This window comes from Xenopus laevis, chromosome 6L (genome assembly GCF_017654675.1).
Source record: "Xenopus laevis strain J_2021 chromosome 6L, Xenopus_laevis_v10.1, whole genome shotgun sequence".
NCBI lineage: Eukaryota > Metazoa > Chordata > Amphibia > Anura > Pipidae > Xenopus > Xenopus laevis.
In genome coordinates, this window is record NC_054381.1 from 139,234,014 (window position 1) to 139,255,782 (window position 21,769).

The 21,769-nt window shown below is 39.3% G+C and overlaps 1 protein-coding gene across 2 annotated transcripts in view; it reads left to right on the plus strand.

The window, feature by feature from the left end:
• The window catches only part of LOC108719348 (serine/threonine-protein kinase 3-like), a 138,309-nt gene that overhangs the window by 76,364 nt on the left and 40,176 nt on the right, over positions 1-21,769 (plus strand). For both annotated transcript variants that reach the window (XM_018268153.2, XM_018268152.2), the window contains exons 9-10: positions 7,124-7,325; positions 20,550-20,725. In XM_018268153.2, coding sequence (XP_018123642.1) covers positions 7,124-7,325; positions 20,550-20,725 — 378 coding nt within the window. The remainder of the gene's footprint in view (positions 1-7,123; positions 7,326-20,549; positions 20,726-21,769) is intronic.

Sequence of the window (21,769 nt, forward strand, 5' to 3'; positions counted from 1 at the left end):
TGAGTTTAGTATACTTTGATGAACTCAAATGGACTCACAATTCGAATGGGTTGTGAATTCACGTGGAAACCTCAGGCGACTTCAGAATGCGAAGTGCCACGTCTGCCATGCCACAGGCGGCTTTTCATTATAGCCGGCTGAAGATGGGGAAGCCGTTCGAGGCGATTAGTCGCCAGGCGACTAAATCTCCAGATTCGCCAGGTGTGCCTTACCCTAAGGGTAAGGTCACACTGAGAGTTTCGGGGAGATTTAGTCGCCTGGCGGCTAATCGCCTCGTCTTTTCGGCGACCAATCTCCCCGAATACCTTCCCTCACTCTGCACTGTCTTAAATGAAAAATAGCCGGCGCTAATCAAATGCGGCGATTCGTTTTCCGAAGGCGCCCGAGGTTGCCTCACAAGGAAACTTCAGGGGACTTCGGGAAAATGAATCGCCACGTGTGATAAGCGCCGGCGGTTTTTCATTTTAGCCAGCGCAGAGTGAGGGAAGGCGTTCGGGAAGATTGGTCGCCACAAAGACGAGGCGATTAGTCACCAGGCGACTAAATCTCCCAGAAATGCTCAGTGTGACCTTACCCTAAAGATGAACAACCGCTTTAATTTCTGTTATTAAAATAGTTATATCTACCTTTAAACAAACAAACCTCTCCCTTATCTAATCAGTAGTTTTTCAGCAGCTAGGGGCTTCTTAGTGCACTTAGTGTAATTAGTTTTATCAGCTACTTTGACATTTTGTGGGACCAGAAGTGCCTGGAAACACTAAAGGGAATCTGCTTTCATATTTTTGTTTAATGTTAGAAATAACAGAAACCATATATATTTCTTAATTTAAACAGTGCCTGTGGAAGGCAGATCGGGGAGATTAGTCGCCACGAAGAAGAGGGGATTTGTCGCCTGGCGAATAAAATCTCCCCGAATCTGCCCGTGTGGCCAGACCCTTAAGAGTAGCATAAGCAAACAAGAAGTCTGCATATACATACACTTCATACTGGCCAGTATACATTTTCTCGTACTTATTTTCCAGCTTGCCTTGACAGCACGGCCAAGCTAAAAGGCAACACCAAATCATAAAAGGGTGTTTTTTCTGCTTCAATGGATCTTACTATGCAGTGTTACAATTTTAAGCTTAAAACAGAATGACCCTGTTCTTTAAGGTAATAAATATTTGGACATGTTCCCTGCAAGCTGTCATGAGCCTAGTTTTGATTGTGGTACATTCCACGGCACAGCTGCTTGACCTCCCGAATCGGAATCCTATCCAGAAAATTAAAATTCTCCAAGAAGAGGTTGGTCATATTTAGTATGCTTAAACTAACATTGAGACTCTGAGATCAGCCCCCCCCCCTGCAGAATACTTTGCTTGCCGTTTTCACATAATTAAAAAAATCTGTTTACTTACCTTCCCACCTATCAAAACATGTCAGGCTGTCAGAAGAAGTTTCCATCATACCCTCCATAACCGTGTTGGAGTCTAAATCCATTTAGAGTCAATTGCCTTCATTGGTCAGGCCTTGGGTCAGTATTCACAGAACAGCGTCAAACAGTAATAAAACGTTCACAGAACACAGTCAAATAGTAATAAAACTTTTAGGCACAACATATTTTGACATTTGCTATGTTGTATAGCTTAGGTGTGGAAAAATTGGCAAATATTCAATTGCAAGTACAAACCTAAATTGTGCGGGTTGTGTAGATTAAAAAAGACAAAAAACACCTATATATATATATATATATATATATATATATATATATATATATATATATATATATATATATATATATATATATATATATATATATATATATATATATATATACATACAGATACGTTGATAAATATTCTATTCATGTAAAAAAAGTTAATGGCCCAAAGTACAGTGAGGGCATGATATACACTTAAATAATGATATAGATCAGAGACCTTTGGGAACAGTATTTCTATTGTTTAATGATTAGTAAGCTAAATCAATTTACAGCCCATTCTTATTCTCTGTATATAGTTATATTTACTGAGGGCTTATCTGCATACTGGGAAGTTCATTAATGAATATAATCTTTTTTTATTTTTAGTGTTGTTTCCATCAATCTTCCCTCTAAGCCAGATATTCTGAACCTGTGGGTTGGGACCCATAATGGTTGTCCTAGTTGTTCAGGGTATTGGGTCAATCCTCGTGCTCCTCTTTAACACAGGTATGGTACCTGTTATCCAGAATGCTTGGGACCTGGGGTTTTCTGGATAAGGGGACTTTGTGTAATTTGGATCTCTGTATCTTAAGTCTACTGAAAAATCGTTTAAATATTCATTAAACCCAATAGGATTTTTCTGCCTGCAATAAGGATTCATTATATCTTAGTTGGGATCAGAAAAAATAGAAAAAAAAAATTAAATTAGCCCCAGAGAATTTTTTTTTTTTAAATTTTGATTGAAAGGGAGTCTTTAGGAGATGGCTTTCCTGTAATTTGGAGCTTTCTGGATAATGGATTTCAGGATATCGGATCCCATACCTGTACAGAGAACACATGCATAATTGCGCCTACTCCATTGAGCTGAGGGTGAGCACTGCACATTTTCAAGATTAATTATTGAGTCCACATATATTAGTCTTATGACCATAGATCCTTATTTTGAAACTGGTTTTGGCTATTGTTATTGGTCATTTTTATTACATAATTATTCATTTTTAATTGCTCATCTTTCTATTCAGGCCACACCTATCTAAGCAGATTTGTGGAACTGCAAACTGGAGAGCTGCAGTATAAAAAGCTAAATAACGCAAAAGCCACAAATAACGAAAAATGAAAACCAATTGCAAATTGTGTCGGAATATCACTCTCTTCATCATACTAAAAGTTAGTTTGAAGGTGAACAACCCCTTTAAAAAGAGAGCTAGAAACTCTACTGTAATCTGTGTGCTTAAACAGTGCCCAAGTAAAGACAGCACTATGGACTTAAGTCATTGGCACCAATGGGTTGTGCAAACAGAGAGAAAGTCTGCTATGTAATTCCAATGGAATTATGACTCTTTAAATCCTCTCCACTAGAGAAACATGTTTGTTTTTATATTTTTCAAATGAACAGGCGTTAGAAAAAGCTTTCAATTCCAAGTGAGGTTCTCTTCTGCCAAGCAGAGACCCCACTGAAGTTTCAGGTTAATGCTGAAGTGTGGGTATTCTGTAACACCTCCCATTAACTGTAATAGGAACTGCCTAAGAGGTCCGGTACTGGTGATTCTCATCCCAAAAACATGCACTTGAGTGTCTTTTTGGGCTTGGAACTGACATCCTTTTTTTCACTTTAAAGTCAATTGAAAGGGGCATATGCAGTTTCAGTTGCTTCTCTGCAAGCATAGTTTCAGAAAACACCCCATGTGCCCTCAGCCTAAATTGGATTATAGCAATATTGATTGATGATTAATTGATGATGACATCTGTGTAATTTAGCTACACACAAAAGGGATCTATACACCATTCTTCCTCCTCCCATTTAAGTATTCCTACATCTGGGTTTTAACTGAACCACAACTGTCTTTGCTTCCCACTTAGATTCTGTTTTAGATGCTGATCATTATATATTTTGAATTTGTGAACTATATTTCCCTTACAGAGTCCTTTAAGCCCTGCATCCATGCAGGCATTGCAGTCACTCTGTTAAATAAACCTCAGAAAAGCATGATTTGGTTGACTTTGGCACCCCCGTGTGTCGATAAAATGAATTGCTACTGTTTTAATAGTGTGGATTTTTTTTTATCCTACCATTGTTCATTTCCCCTTATTTTTTTGTTTGGTTTGTTTATATGACTTTTTATAGAACTCATTCTGGCTCTGCTAAACTGTAATGTTGCCATCTAAAGATATAGTGATCCATAGGCAACATTCCTGTTCATTCCTTCATTAGTATCAATTTGCCTGGTTTCTCTGTTCACTCTGCTTATTGATTTCTCAATGTTAAAAGGGTATCAGGGCCAGGGTCGGACTGGGAGGCATGGGGCCCACCGGGGCTACTGCCCCAGGGCCCCCTCCAGCCGCCACTGCCGCTCCGGAGTGCTGCAGGCGGCTAGTGCGCATGCCGCGTTTGTGCGCATGCGCAGCCCTTCTATTCTACCGCGACCCCAAACAAAGTGGGGTCGCGCCGCCCCACTAAGTAGCGGATCTGGGCCGGCGGGGCCCACAAGAGCCCGGGGCTCACCGGGGTTTTTCCCGGTGTCCCGCCGGCCCAGTCCGACACTGATCAGGGCTGAACAATGCAAATAAACTACCTGTTGCCCTAAATGCAAATTCTTAAAGGGGGAATTTCACCTTCACAAAACTTAGCTTTTACATAATAAGTTTGTAACAGATATTTATTGTTCCCTTTTATTTTGTTTATTTGTTAATAAATGTCTAAGAATTATTTATTAAAAGGTCTTTTCATAATTTGGATCTCCATAATTAAATTAACTACTAGTATGGTGTAGAGAGTGATATTCGGAGACAATTTGCAATTGGTTTTCATTTTGTATTCTTTGGTTGTTTGAGTTATTTAGCTTTTTGTTTAGCAACTCTCCCATTTGTCATTTCAGCAGTCTGCAATAGAAAGATGAGTAATAAAAAGTAGCAACACATTTGTAGCCTTACAGAGCATTGAAGATGGGGTCAGTGACCCTCATTTGAAAGCTGGAAACAGTCAGAAGGCAATTAATTCAAAAACTATAAAAAAATGAAGGCCAATTATATCTTAGCTAGGATCAAGTACAAGGTACTATTTTATTATTACAGAGAAAAGGGAAATCAGTTTTAAAAATTTGATTTGATTTAAATGGTATCTATGGGAGACGGCCTTACCGTAATTTAGAGCTTTCTGGATAAGGTGTTTCCATATAATGGATCGCATGAACATACTATGTGGCTTCCAATGACAAAAAAGGGTAAATCCATGTCTGGTAATAAGCAAATAAGAGCAGAATCTGTGAAGCTGTTGAAAGGGTATGACATATGGGCCTGTAAATCTGTACTGGGAACTAAATAGGCCGTATCACTGCAAGTACACAGAACCCCAGACTGCCCAATAAACAATAACTGTCTATGGCATCTTACACAACACTATTTGCCAGAATCTACAAATTGCCAATCCAGATCTGAGGTCCTGCCTGGAGACCAATCCTACACGCTTGTGTCTTCAGAACCAACCAGTTGGGTATGACATTGGCCACTTACAACTCCTCTTCACTGAGCAAATACCAGGGAATAAAAAGCTAACAAGGGAACACAATTTATTCATTTTTCCATTGTGTATTTTCAGCTAATTGAGACCATCTGATAAATGATAGCCCCTCTGCCAACTAAGCTGGCCAATCCTAATTATATGGTCTTCCTTATAATGCATTCAGATCTTTGGAGTTTGTAACACGCAGCCTTTTTGCATAATCAATGTGATTTTTTACAAGTAAAATAGTATTTGCTCTGCCCATTTTTCCATGCGACATGGCATATATCCACTGATGAATATTCCTCCACCATATCTTAATTTTTTTGTGTTCTAACTGCAGCCCACATAATAAAACAGCCATATAATGACATGATGGCCATACTGAGAGGCAAGGGCTTCTTAGGTGGAAACAGACCCTTGATTATTGGGCAGAGCACGAATAGTAAAGGACACATATTGTGCAAAAAGACAAAAATGTGGCATACATACTTATACATACATACATACATACTTATATAGAAGAAATATGCTTAGAATATTGTGCTTTGTCCTGCTTTATGAAAAATTTCTCCAAAAACTGTTCTAGCACCGGCCATCTGTTTCATTCCCAGAGCCTGTGGGAAAGGCAGACCTGACAGGGAACTGCAACCTTCTGTTGACTGTGTGTATGCAGTGCTTTGATTGGCTAGGCACCTCCTACTGTGTTTGTGTAGAGGACCATTAAGATACACCCACCACTCATATGAAATACAGACATGGCCCTAAAACCATCTAGGGCACATTCAAAGATTTTAAAGATAATGGTTATTTGTAGCCCAAATAAAATGAGCACTTTATAGTACAGGTATAGAATCCATTATCCAGAATGCTCGGAACCTGGGGTTTTCTGGATAACAGATCTTTCCATAATTTGGATCTTTATACCTCAAGTCTACTAGAAAATCATGTAAACATTAAATAAACCCAGGAGGCTGGTTTTGACTCCAATAAGGATTAATTATATCTTAGTTTGGATCAAATACAAGTTACTGTTTTATTATTACAGTAATTTGGAGCTTTCTGGATAACGGATTTCCAGATAACAGATCCCATACCTGTTATTAATTTATACTTCCAGGATTAGGGGGTTCTGAGTTATGCTAGGTCTCCTTTAAAGTCTCTCTGGATTTTGACTGATGATCAGTTACGGTACATATTTTTTTGTCAGCTTGTTTTAGATCTTCATAATAGTAAACTATTGGGTAATTCTGAAGGTAAAATGTGGCCCATTATATTCAGTTTTTCAAATGGATATCTGATTAATCCTATTGTCTTCTGCATAGAATCCAGTAAAGCACGGGCAATGGGTTTCCTTTGTTGCAGCCTGTTTGTACTCCATATGGGCTTATAAATCATACACTGGATTATCATCAGTTTGCTTTTACATTCCAGCAACATTACTGCCACTGATTGGAAATGTTGTTCTATCCAATTTTGGAATCCGTTCTTTTCAACAATCCTTCAGCATCTGCAGAGCAGATTTATTTATTTTTTTAATACCAAAATTGCTATTTTATAACATGTTCATACATATATGTATTTATTTTATAATATTAAACCGAATAGTGGCATACAGGTCTGTGCCTAAATGAGTGTCACGCTCATAAAACAACCTCCCACCTGCTGCTTGTCCAGGCCCTACTGTCTTAGCTTCTTTTAAATGCCAAATTACAGCAGATTTGACTCAAAACATTTGCGGTTTTAGGCCATTGTTTTCCAGTACGAGACCGTAGTATTTATACGATGATTTGAGGTTTGTATGATGTGGTTAAAGCAAGTTCATTTGTTTAAACTGATTTTATTCTTGGAGATGTTTCTTCAGAGTGTTTCCATGAAGGCTAATCTGTAGAGCGGTTCTTCATTATTAACTCTCTATCTCCTTGACACTTTTTTTTGTATAGGAAGAAGATGAGCTTGATTCTCACACTATGGTTAAAACAAATTCAGAGAGTGCGGGCACCATGAGAGCCGCCAGCACAATGAGTGAAGGTGCACAAACGATGATCGAACATAATAGTACCATGCTGGAATCGGACTTGGGTACCATGGTTATAAACAGTGATGATGAAGAAGAAGAGGAAGAAGAAGACGGAACCATGAAAAGTAGGTTCTTTTGATTGAGCTGCGGTTTCTCTTCTATTCCTGCAGTTCTAATGCAAATGAACAGAACGATAAAAATGTGCCCTTATTCTGTAAGGCCTCTTGTACAATATTAGTCCGCTTGACCTGACGGCCAATCAGTCTGAAAGCTTATAGGATTGTACATTTCCTTCTACAGTGTTTCTTAAATGGTAAGAAAAATGAAAATCATTGGGAAGGTGTCAAATCATTAGGCACCCCACCCCCAGTGACTAATCACTTTTGTCCTCCCCCTGGCCAGCACCAGGCCCAGATTTGTGGAGAGGCCACCAAGGCCCGGGCTTAGGACGGCAGGATTTTAGGGGATGGCATTCTGCCCCACCACACCTACATTGGTTCAGAAACACTGGGGATGAGCAGGAGATACAATCGTTTTTTAATTTCCTGCGCCCCAATCTCCATTGCTCTGGTCCAGATGAAAATTTGAGTGATTAAAAGAGAGGGGACAGGGGTGAAGAACGAGAGCAGGCCTAGGGGTGCCCATTAGGTAAATCCGGGCTTGGCCTGCACTTCTCTACCTGTCTGGGGGTACTTTTGTCCAGAGCAGTACACTATCTATCTTCCCAAGTTTCCAGGCATACCATGTGCCAGTTCAGACTTGTCATATTAAATCTTCGGCAAAGTACTTTACTGGACCTCTACCAATTGTTACTTGTGCAGGAGATACCTAGCAGGCTGGAACAAGATAGTAGTGGCCAACTCTTGACCAAAGTACCCCAGTGCTCATCTTCTTTAAAAAACACACACACGCCTACAGTACTTTGGTCCAGCGCAAGCCACGGGGAAAGGGGCAAGCAATAAATGTCATGGGGGTGCCTAACAAATTGGCATCTTCCTTTAGTGATTTTATATGAGCTCCTTTACAGATCTGGTGAGACTTGAGTGGACACCACATCTGGTGAGACTTGAGTGGACACCACATGGTGGACTGCAACCGTTGCTACATCTTCAAAGTGCCAAAACATTGTATTTCAATTGCCCGCAGACCCCTTCATGCAAGTTTTGAAGTGGGTGCAGTAAGCTTGTTAAGCTTACACGAAGAAACCAAAAAACCCTGCTCTAATAGCTATACAGGTATCTTCTATATCTGCTGTTTCGTTCAGCAGGGTGCTGGAATGCAATTTAAACTTCCTGCTGTGTCCTGATATAGTAGATTAAACTCTGACGTTGATGCCAGTTATACACAGAAATATTGCTCTCTGATGAAAGACAGAGCGTGCAACTCTACTGCTATGAAAACTCTGAAAACATTGATGTGTGATCTCACTGCACCATGAATTAAAGGGGCCGTGTACAACTCTATACACCTTTGTTAAGCATGAGCACAGTAAATAGGACTTTTGTGAAATCAAATGCACCAGCCTGGGGAGTGTAGCTTTCAGGCATCCCTCACTTATACTTGCACATTCTCAGTATGCTGACATTTTCCAAATTTACTACACATGCGCTAGTCAAAGTCTTTACTCAGAACTTCAGTTAAGATGTGGCACAACACTGTTTTAGAAGTTCCTCCCGAGCAAGTGCTTTTTCTATCCCCTTCCCTCCCATGTTCATTTAAGAAGTGTTTTTTGATGAGAACAGAGTAGAGAAAAGTCAGAAGACTTCTCTGCCCAGCAACAAAAGTGTTTTTCATCAGACCAAACTCAACAGTAGGTGGCACTGCTCTTTTCTATTTAATTATAAATACAAGTATGGGACCTGTTATCCAGAATGCCCGGGACCTGGGGTTTGCCGAATAAGGTTTTTTTTGTAATTTGGATCTTCTTACCTTGTGTCTACTAAAAAAATCATGTAAACGTTAAATAAACCCAATAGGATTGTTTTGCTTCCAATGAGGATTAATTATATCTTAGTTTAGCACGAAGTACTGTTTTATTATTACAGTGAAAAAGGACATAATTTTTAAAAAATTCAATTATTTGCTTATAATGGAGTCTATAGGAGAGGGCCTTGCCGTAATTCAAAACTTTCTGTATCTTTGGTTGCCAGATAACTGATCCCATAACAGCAATGTAAATGTAGGCAATATCCTAAGAACTAGAAAAAATAAACCTATAATTAATGTAAATTGAAAAGGTGCAGTTTTTTTAGATGAATTGGACATTTTTTATCCTCTTTTTTTTTTTTTTTTTTCTCATTACATGCTTGCATCCCTGAAAAAGGCTTTGTTCTTTTTAGATGCAAATGGAATGCACACTAATTGCATCCAATATTTTGGAAATCCGAAGTTTTTATTTGTCTTTAGCTCATTATATAATTTGAAACCACACGTCTTGGTCATCAATGCACTGGCACATATTGGGCTGATCCAGTTGTTGGCCTTGGGGGCAAAGGTTTAATATGGAAATGTAAGTTCTCTGATAGCTGCCACTACCCAGACAAAATAGCAGGTTATAATTGATTATATTATTCGTGTAAAACTGACTAATACAGGTAGGGGACATATTATCCAAAATGCTTGGGACCTGGGGTTTTCCGGATAATGGATCATTCCATATTTTGGATCTTCACACCTTGAGTCAACTATAAAATCATGTAAACATTAAAAAAAACCAATAGGCTGGTTTTGCCTCCAATAAGGATTAATTATCCATTTGTTTGGATCAAGTACTAGGTATTGTTTTAATAATACAGAGAAAAAGGAAATATTTTTTAAAATTTGGATTATTTGGATAAAATCGAGTCTGTGGGAGATGGCGTTTCCGTAATTCGGAGCTTTCTGGATAACTGGTTTCCGGATAATGGATCCTGTACCTGTAGCATAATAATCTAAAGTAATATAAAAGTCATTAGAAAAGCACTCAAAGCTCTGGTAGGTACAGTATATGTCCCCTTCAAAATATTTTTTTTGGGTGTCTGTTAAATATAAATATTAAGCAGTTAGTTAAATATACAGTGTTCATGTGGCTGAGCCTGAAGCAGTGCTTTTAGTCTCCACATTGTCCAAATAAAAGCCTTGCCCCTTTGCCTGGCTTTTCTGAGCGTTAATGGTGTAACTTTGAGTCAGACATGGGAGTGTCCCCCTTTTTTATTCAGCAAGAAAAGTCATACAAGACATTTATTGTGTTCAGAATCCAAAATTGGTCAATATAACGGTATTTTAATTATGGAGCATGAAATCTGTTTTATTTTATTTAAGGTTGATGGAAACAAGAATCTTTACGCTTGGTAGGCTAATGGGATTTTCCGATGCATGGGTGAATGTTCTGTCTCCCATTGCTCCTCTGTTTATAAACTTCAATCTCCAGTGATCTGCTGGTCTCTCTGAGTTCTCAGTGGTACGCTACATAAAGAAGGGAATGTTTTGTACTTGGTAATTTGGGATGGGAAAATGAAATTTGCATGACATATACAATTTTCCTTCTGGTACTGTTTTTCCTTATGACTTTTGTTGACAAAATATTCTTCCTCTGAGACAAATTAGTGTGCATAATCAGGGTGTGTTTCTGCTTACTAGCATCCGTATCAGTCCCTTTTTGGCTTTTGCTTAGTCTCCCTCTAACACTAGGAATTTTCATACAGCAGACTATCTGTTGCCAAGAAAACTAAATGAAGAAACCATTTAATGTGTTATCAAACAAGATAAAATGGTTCTAAAATCTGTATTAAAGGCTTTGCTCACCTTTATATCAACTTTTAGTATGATGTAGAGCGTGATAGTCTGAGTCAATTTGCAATTGGTTTTCATTTTTTTCATTATTTGACATCAGATACAGTATTGCCTTCCATTGAATATAAGGTATATTTGTGGACTCTTGCATAAAGGGACCTTTAAAGGGGAATTAAAGTCTAAACTAGAATAAGGCTAGAAATTCTGTATTTTGTATACTAAACATAAACATGACCTTACTGCACCACAAGCCTAATCAAAAAAATGAATTATGCCAATTCCACTAACCGCACGATAATTTCGAAGGATTGGTCGGACTTCCCTAAAATCGGTCGTTCAGCAAGAAGAATCGTCGTGTCTATGGGGAGCTTAACTCTCTTCCCAGATCTCCCTTGCTGGGCATGGGTTTGTTTAATACAGTCAGAGTTTCTTATTTTACTCTACTATATTTATTGGTCCTCCCCCACTGAAGCTGGCATTACTCCCACTCCATTCTCCTATAGAGTTTTTAGTGGTAATACCATCATTATCCAGCATTAAAGGGAATGGCAACCCAAAATATAATTTTTGTCTACTAAAAGAAAAAATAATTGTAAGCAATATTGCAATATACATTCAATACAAATGTTCTATGTTATTGGTTTTTTTTGTATGTATGTATTGCTATTGAAAGTAGTGTCCCTTTCTAGTCTCTGCCCTGATGGCTCAGACTGATACAATGTAAGACAAAGCAGCTGATTAACAGACCTGTCCTGGGGAACTAAGACTTTTGCAACCTTGTTTAAAAAGTAACAATCACGAATGACTCCCAACACTCCCCCATATAATGTGATACTATGCAATAGTTTTGTGTGGGACGACTGGCACCCAACCCTAACCTTCCCCTCTGCACCCGACCCTAACCTTGGAAGTTTTACTATTGCCTGTATTGCTATATAAGTTTGTGCTGACATGGACTGTCCTTTTTTTTTTTTTTTGCTCATATCAAACCAAATAAAATTCTAATTTTAAAAAAGTAACAACCAGGAGTTAGGCTAACGCTGCTTTCAATAGCAATTATTGATATAATTTTTTTTAAATAAATGTGCATTGGAAAGTTTTTTAAAATGTTACATTCTTTTCTTAGGCAAATGTTTATTTTGGGGTTGACTTGCCCTTTAAGACAGGACCAATCAACAACTGACTAGTGGCGCTACCCACTGACTGGCCAAAAAAAGCACAAACCCTATTCAGTGAACTAATGTTGTAAAAAAGGGTTTACTGCCTCTTTAGCTTCTCTACTTGCTGTACCACAAACAAAAGAAGCTTCCCTTAGATAGCCCTCCTTTTAGGGTAAGGTCACACTGGGCGATTTGGGGAGATTTAGTGGCCTGGCGACTAATCGCCTTCTCTTTGCGACGACCAATCTCCCCGAATGCCCTACCTCTGTCTTGCGCCGGCTAAAGTGAAAAATCGTCTGCGGCATGGCACATGCGTTGCTTCATATTCCGAAGTCGCCCGAAGCACGACTAAATCTCCCCAGAGTGACCTTATCCTTTGTGTAACAGACCAAAATAACACTGCCAAGGACTTTGGTGTAAATACCCCCCCCTCCCCCCGTAATGTTCATCTGCTTTTGTAACATTTATAATGTGTATCAGAGGTTAATTATTATTAGGTCACCCTTTCAACTCATTCTATTGGGTCAGAACGTGGGAGACACATTCCCTGTCCAAACACTGTGATCTTTATCTCCTTTTCTCACCTTAATCTGTTTCCATAGAAACAGAATTTATCAGCAGAAAAGCCTAATTCAGTGCTTCTCATCTTTCTGTTAAATGTTTTTAAAATTGCAGTTCTATCAGCCCTGCCCTCCCAGTGTCTGTCTTAGCTGTTGGTTGTTCTTTAGCCAGTGGTTTATACACACATATTCTACCGAATCATAAAATCAGGGGCTCCTGCCTAATGAACTATTTCTGTTTAAAGGGGACCTGTCACCTGAAACATACCTTCCAACTGGCTCTTTTTATGGGACAGTCCCGAATTTGACAGCTCAACCCGCAGTACCAGATTGTTACTGAAATGTCCAGACTTTCTCTTTGATCTCTTGCACTGAACAGCCAGAAAAAGATATTAAGTTTCTAAAACTTAATTGGCTTTTGGCAGAGAGCCCAGAATACGCGGCATATGTATTTAGATACTTTTGTAACAATTCAATATAAGCAAAGAATCCATTGTAACTATTTAAGATAAGCAGTAGTGATGTGAAGTGTAATCAGTGAACAGCCTCTGAAATCTTCAGACTGCCACTCTGTTGTTTAAAGATTAACCGTAAGAGAGGAACTCCATGGGTGATTTTGGCGCGATCTGACGCACTGCACAAAAAAACAGGCGTCACGTCAGATGCAACGGAAAAAAGGTAAGTAATAGCATTGTCGGATGGTGTTGCAGCGTTGATTCGACGCGACACAACTGTCGGATGCAAATTTAATATACTAATTTGAGAGTAGCCTAGAGGTTTAAAAAACAAAAGTCCAGACTTTTTAATGCCTGTTTCTGCTATTTTTCTTGGGGGGGGCTTTTTAGGTGCAAATTTGCACTATCCGTCCTATTTAAGATGATTATGATATTATGGTCTATTAACATTTACAGTGTACAGGTATGGGATCCATTATCTGGAAACCCGTTATCCAGAAAGCTTCGACTTCCAGAAAGGGCAGTATCCTATAGTCTCCATTTTATGCTAATTTTTCAAATTGATTTCATTTTTCTCTTTAATAATTAAACCATATGTTGTACTTGATCCAAACTAAGATATTATTAAAGGGGTTGTTCACCTTTAAATTAACTGTTAGTATGATATAGTTATTTAGTATGATATAGTGATATTCTGAGACAATTTGCAATTGGTTTTCATTTTTTATTATTTGTTGTTTTTGAGCTATTAAGTTTTTTATTCAGCAGCTCTGCCGTTTAAACAATCTTTTTGCTACGGTCCAAATTACCCTAGCAAACATGCAGTGATTTGAATAAAAGACAGGAATATGAATAAGAGAGGGTCTGAATAGAAAGAGTAGCAATAACAATACATTTGTAGCCTTACAGAGCATTTGTTTTTGAAATGGGATTAGTCAACTATATCTGAAAGCGGTAAAGAGTCAGAAGAAGCAGGAGAATAACTATAAAATTGAAATCATGACGACCAATTGAAACGTTGTTTAGAATTGGCTATTCTATAACAAACTAAAAGTTAAATAAAAGGTGAACCACCCCTTTAATCCTTATCAGACGCATAACCCGCCCATTGGTATTGTTTAATTTTTAAATAATTATTTAATAGGCTTAAGGTATGGAGATCCAAATTACGGAAATGATCCCTTATCCGGAAAATCCGAGGTCCTGAGCATTCTGAATAAGGGGCCCCATACCTGTATCTCTCCCTCATTGCCCCCTGTCATGGTGTGGTACCCTTAGGGGTATATTTATCAAGGGTCGAATCTCGAATTGAAAAAACTTTGAAATTTGAATACAAAAAGACCAACCGAAATTAAGTCTGTTGTTTTTTTTAATGTTGAATAGGTCTGTTTTTGATTGAGTAGATCCGTATTCGGCCGAATTCGAATCGTACGAATCGAAGGAATAACGCATTCGATCTAATCCGTTTCAAAGTCCACCAATTGACTCCAAATAGGTCATAGGAGGTCCCCCATAGGCTAAAACAGCAATTCAGCAGGTTTTAGATGGCGAATGGTCGAAGTCGAATTTTTAGACAGTACATGATAAATTTCTATATTCTAATTTTTTTCAAATTCAAATCAAATTTGGACTATTCCCTAGTCGAAGTACACAAAAAAAATAACTCGAAATTCAAATTTTTTTTCATTCAAAAATTCACCTCGACCTTTGATAAACCTACCCCTTAATGTGCCGGGGGACTGCAGTATCATTTTCCAGATGAACGGTGCTTTTATAACAGGTAGTATTCCTGTGTAGAATGCTTTTGTACTGACCGACCATCTGTTCTAAATCAGCTTTGTACAGCAGCATTCCTGTGCAGAAGGTCAGCATTATATTCTCTATATAAAGTTCCACATTAGTCGCCCACCTTATAAAAACCCCAGTTATTTATCAGCACGACCCCAAGGCATTTATGGTTGTTTCCTTAATTCAGTGATTTGCCAGTGCACGTACGATCAGCCTGCGGGGGAATGTTTCAGGACTCATTAGGTACTTGCTTTGATGTCTAATGTTCATCTTTCTCTTGTATCTCCCGTGAAATATATCTTAACTTAATTACTACAGGAGGGGTCAGCGACTCATTGCTCAGTTTGAAGCCCCTAGGGAAGTGGGTTACCTTTGAACACAATGATCACAGGCGATTTTTATTCACTTACACGGTTATCTGTGTTTTAAGATGGAACATACGTGCCACCTTCACTCTGTCTTAATCTGTGCAACATTTGATTTCAGTTGCTATCTCATTCATTATCCTCTTTCATTCCCTCCAGTTCTCTCTCTCTCTCTCTCTCTCTCTCTCTCTCTCTCTCTCTCTCTCTCTCTCTCTCTCTCTCTCTCTCTCTCTCGCATTCAAATTTCTAAATAATTCATATTGTGCATGAATCACTTTTAGATAACACTTGGAGGTCTCTGAGATACAGATTGTTTGCTACACGACACACACGAGTCCCCGCTTCCCTGCCTTGCTGTTATCCTTGGTTTCTCTTTTACATTCAGTATCTAAAAGAATCTCAGCACTGTCATTTGCAGCTGAAGTTAGCATAAGGGGGGGGGCTTTGGAATTTCTGGAAGATTTGGGCCCCCATCCTAGGTGGGCAGGATACATAAATACTGTATGGATTGTGCCTTTGTCTATCGGTGGGCTGCTTGGACAGCTAGGGGGCTGCGTCTTGAACATCCCTAACATATTTACTGAAACCATACCTCCCAACATTTTGAAAATAAAAAGTTACCCGGAGAATTTTTGGACCACACCCATTTTTGTGGCCACACCTCCTAATTACCATGTTCATTTTACAAAATTTGGCAGGTTATGAAAGTTTGAACAGTTATCTGTGTTTTTTTTTCTTCCAGTTATTCCAGTTTTGCTAATGAAGGTGAATTGTTGCCCTTTAGGGTCTGGCCACACGGGCAGATTCGGGGGCGTCAAATCTCCTCTTCTTCGCTGCGACTAATCTTCCCGATCTGCCTTTCGCCGGTTGAATTGAAAATCACCTGGGAACAGGCACTCGGACCGATTCGTTTCTGAAGTCGTCCGCAATTGCCACACGAGGAAACTTCGGGCGACTTCGGAAAACTAAGCGCTCCGAGTGCCTTCCCTCCCCTCAGGCGATTTTCATTTTAGCTGGTGGAAGGCAGATCGGGGAGATTCGTTGCACACGGGCAGATTCGGGGAGATTTAGTTGCCTGGCGACTAATTGCCTCTTCTGTGGGACGACAATCTCCCCGAACTGCCTTCCCCCTGCCTGCCGCCTGCTATAATGACAAAGCGCCAGCCCCAATGCACTCGTGGTGCTTTGATTTCCGGAGTTGCCTCACGAGGAAACTTTGAGTGACTTCGGAAATTGAAGCAACGCGAATGCATTGACGCTGGCGTTTTGTCATTATAGCAGGGGGAAGGCAGTTCGGGGAAATTGTCGCCCCCACGCAGAAGAGGCAATTAGTCACCAGGCGACTAAATCTCTCTGAATCTGCCCGTGTGCTTGAACCCTTAAGCTGTTAGTCTAACTTTTCACAAGGGACCTGTTATTATATATTGTTACATTTACTTATTTGCTTATCTAGAAATTATCTTATCTTCTGCTGTGACTGTTCTGGGGTCTCTGCCAAAAGCCAATTAAGTTTGAAACTTTGTTTCTTTTTCTGGCTGTTCAGTGCAGAGAAAAACGGGACTGTGAGTTGAGCTGTCAAAAGAGGTACTGGCCCTCTAAAAATGGGACAGTTGGGAGGTATGCTGAAACTATCTAACATTGGTTACATTGAAGTCCTGTAAAACATTGTATTTATTGTATACTGAAAGTATGCTAGGTTTAACCATGGGGCTATATACAGTGCCTTGTAAAAGTTTTTACCTCCCTTGGCATTTTTCATGTTTTTGTTGCCTCACAACCTGGAATTAAAATGGATTGTTTGAGAGTTTGCACCATTTCATTTACAGAACATTCCTACAAATTTGAAGATGTTTTTTTTTTTTTTATTGTGAAGCAAACAACAAATAGGACAAAATAACAGAAATCTTCAGCGTGCATAACTTTTCACCCCCTAAAGTCAGTATTTTGTAGAGCCACCTTTTGTGGCAATTACAGCTGCAAGTCAATTTGGATAAAGCTGGCCATAGATGTTGAGATTTTTAAAAGATCAGATCCTGATCGTGAGACCACGATCTTCTCGGAACGATCGTACGAATTGACCATCAACTAAAAAGACCAATTTGCCAGGAAAAGAAAGGGGAGCCGCCTGCTTGGCCCTGCAAACATAGATAGATTGCACTGGGACCGACAAAGATTTTTTGACCTGGCCGATCAATTTCCTGACAGATGTCGGCCGAAAAATCGTAAGATGTACGATCGTTCGAATCCCACTAACCGCATGATAATTTCGAAGGATTGGTCGGACTTCCCTAAAATCAGTCGTTCAGCAAGAAGAATCGTCGCGTCTATGGGGAGCTTAAGTCTCTATGAGCTTGCCACTAGGATGTTTACCCAATCCTCAAGGCAAAACTGCTCCAGTTCCTTCATGTTGGATGGTTTTCACTTGTGAACAGCAATCTTCAAACCTGACCACAGATTCTCAATTGGATTGAGGTCTGGATTTTGACTAGGCCATTCCAACACATTTAAACCACTCGAGTGTTACTTCACTGAACCTCTGTCCCAGTCTCAAATCACAGGCAGACTGACACGGGTTTTGCTCAAGAATATCCCAGTATTTAGCACCATCCATCTTTCCTTTGACTCGGACTAGTTTCCCAGTCCCTGCTGCTGGAAAACATCCCTACAGCATGATGCTGCCACCACCATGTTTCACTGTGCGATGGTGTTCTTGGGGTGATGGGATGTGTTGGGTTTGTGCCAGACATAGCATTTTCCTTGGTGGCCAAAAAGTAAAATTTTAGTCTAATCTGACCAGAGCACCTTCCTCCATACATTTGTGCAGTCGCCCACATGCCTTTTGGCAAACTCAAAACATGCCTTCCTATTTTTAACTTTAAGTAATGGCTTTTTTCTGGCCACGCTTCCATAAAGCCCAGCTCTATGCAGTGTATGGCTTATTGTGGTCCTATGGACAGATACTCCAGTCTCTGCTGTGGAACTCTGCAACTCCTTCAGGGTTACCTTTGGTCTCTGTGCTGCCTCTCCGATTAATGTCCTCCTTGCCCAGTCTGTGAGTTTTGCTGGTCGGCCCTTTCTTGGCAGGATTGTTGTGTTATCATGTCAGAAAAGGTGTGTGACACTTAGGGCTTAAGTACACGGGCAGATTCGAGGAAATTTAGTCGCCTGGCAACTAATCGCTTCTTCTGCGGGGCGACCATTTCCCCGAACTGCCTTCCCCCTGCCTGCCGCCTGCTATAATGACAAAAGACAAAAAACACCAGCACTAATGCACTCGCGACTAGGGCTGCCACCTGGCAGGTATTTTACTGGCCTGGCCGGTAAAAAAGAAGCTTGTTGCCAATGTTATTAATAGGAAAAGACAGCAAGAATATAGGATAGTATTTTTTTCCAGAAAAGGGGGCAACCCTACTCACGGAGCTTCGATTTCGAAGTCGCCCGAAGTTGCCTCAGGCGACTACATCTCCCCGAATCTGCCGTGTGCTTGAACCCTTAGACTGCACACAGGTGGACTTAGGGGCTTCATGGCAAAGGGGGTGAATATATATGCACATGCCAATTTTCCGTTATTTTTTTTTTAAATTCTTTATATATATTTTTCTACTTTCACTTCACCAACTTAGACTTTTTTGTGCAGATCCATCACATAAAATAAGATTAAGAAACATTTAAATTACAGGTTGGAATGTAACAAAATCGGTAAAAAGCCAAGGAGGTGAATAATTTTGCACGGCAATGTAGGCTTCCTAAATGTAACTCTTTGTGTTAAGGGGTGGTTTACCTTTAAGTTAACTTTTAATATGTCATAGAATGACCATTTGTAAGCATGATTTCAATTGGTCTATATTGTTTATTTTATTTTATTTTTTGAATTATTTGCTTTCTTCTTCTGATTCTTTCCAGCTTTCAAATGGGGGTCACTGACCCCATCTAAAAAATAAATGCTTTGTAAGGTTACACATTTATTGTTATTGCTACTTGTTATTACTCGCCTTACTATTCAGGTCTCTCCTATTAATATTTCAGTTTCTTATATATTATTATAGTTTTTTGATTACTTGCCTTCTTCTTCTGATTCTTTCCAGCTTTAAGATGGGGGGTCACTGGCCACATATAAAAAACAAATGCTTTGTGGGAATACAAATTTATTATTATTGCTATATTTTATTACTCATCTTTCCATTCAGGCCCTCTCCTGTTTCATATTCCAGTCTCTTAATCAAATCAATGGATCGTTGCTAGGGTAATTTGTCCCCTAGCAACCAGATTGCTGGAATTGCCAACTGGAGAGCTGCTGAATAAAAAGCCAAATAACTCAAAAACCACAAATAATAAAAAATGGAAACCAATTGCAAATTGTCTCAGAATGGCACTCTCTGCATCATACTAAAAGTTAACGCAAAAGTGAACTTCACTGATTACAATTCAGTTACATTTAATATATGCAGCTCATTCTGGCTAGATATTCTAAATGTCCTTAACGCTTCACAGGATCAGCCTAGGAACATGCATTTATAAGAATTATCACTGTGTGGTATGCTGTTGTTAAAGGGGGTGCTATCCAAAATGCTGTTCCTGCTGAATTATGCTTGTACAGGTATAGGACCTGTTATCCAGAATGTTTTGGATCTGGAGTTTTCCAGATAATAGATCTTTCTGTAATTTGAATCTTCATACCTGAAGTCTACTAGAAAATCATGTAAAAATTAAATAAACCGAATAGGCTGGTTTTGCTTCCCATAAGGATTAATTATATCTTAGTTGGGATCAAGCGTTTGAATAAAATCGAGTATATGGGAGATGGCTATTCCGTAATTCGGTGCTTTCTGGATTATGGGTTTCTGGATAACGGATCCCATACCTGTACAAGGGAATACCTGCACTGGCACAACTGGATGGTAGTTTTACATGTGTAATGTATTGTAGTCATATTCACTTGAACCTTCTGGGGGGCTTTAACAGTCAACATGACAAAGAACAGATTCTGAGTTCAGCTTTTGAACAGGCAGTGAGTGAATGAGTGTAGATTTATTAAGGGGCATAGCACAAGATCAGCCTGTGTCTTTTAAATCTTCAGCATTAAGCTTAATTATTTAGACATGATACTATACGTTCGACGCATTCTCCTGCAGATGCCACTCTTTCTTCTTATCATGGAGCTCGCTCTGCATTCACTGAACCATAGACTTGCTCGGTAGGTTTGAATGTTTTCCCAAATAATAAAATAAACAGCTTTTTTTTTTTTTTAAGGAAATGCAACTTCCCCACAAGTGCCACGGCCGTCTTTTATGGATTATTTTGACAAACAAGATTCAAAAAACAAACCTCATGATAATGGCAATCAGAATCTGCCCGAGCAGTACCACATATCGAAAAATGTGTTTCCAGACAACTGGAAGGTTCCACCTGATGGAGATTTTGACTTTGTAAGTACAAAAAGAGTCCTTGTTTATTTTTGTATTTTATTAAGACTTTATACATAAAGTCCTCCGTGTCTGGCATTGCTCACCAAATGATACATATACATATTTACAGGGAAATTCATCAGGTCAGAGCTTGAGTCACAAGGTTAAACACTTGCCACATGAATCCTGCAAAATGTGCAGTGATTTGGCCAAATCTTGGATTATGTGCATCCCTAATACATTATATGGACACTGACATATCCAACATCTCGTTCACAAACCCAGGGGCTTTAATATACAGTCATATGAAAAAGCTTGGGAACCCCTCTCAGCCTGTATAATAATTTACTCCACTTTCAACACAACAGTGGTTTGTCTTTCATTTACCAGGAACATCTGAGTACTGTTTTTTTTTTCTGAGCAAAGATTATTAGTGAAGCAGTATTCAATTGAATGAAATTAAATAAAATGTGAAAAACTGTGGGTACCCTTGTAATTTTGCTAATTTGAATGCATTTAACTGCTCAATACTGATTACTGGCAACACCAAATTGGTTGGATTAGCTCCTTAAGCCTTGAACTTCATAGGCAGGTGTGTCCAATCATGAGAAAGGGTATTTAAGGTGGCCAAATGCAAGTTGTGCTTCTGTTTGACAGCATGGGATCCTCATAGCAGGCAGGCCAAGAAAAATAGAGCAGCATATTCGTAGGATTGTGAGAATGGTTACAGACAACCCAAAGATCATCTCCAAAGACCTGCAAGAACATCTTGCTGCAGATGGTGTATCTGTACATCGTTCTACAATTCAGCGCAATTTGCACAGAACATCTGTATCTTGTTGTATGCAGAAGCTCATTTAGACAAGCCACAGTCATTTTGGAACAAAGTGCTTTGGACTGATGCGACAAAAATTTTGTTATTTAGTCATAACAAAAAGCGCTTTGCATGGCGGAAGAAGAACAGTGCATTCCAAAAAAAACACCTGCTACCTACTGTCAAATTTGGTGGAGGTTCCATCATGCTATTGGGCTGTTTGGCTAGTTCAGCGACTGGGGCCCTTGTTA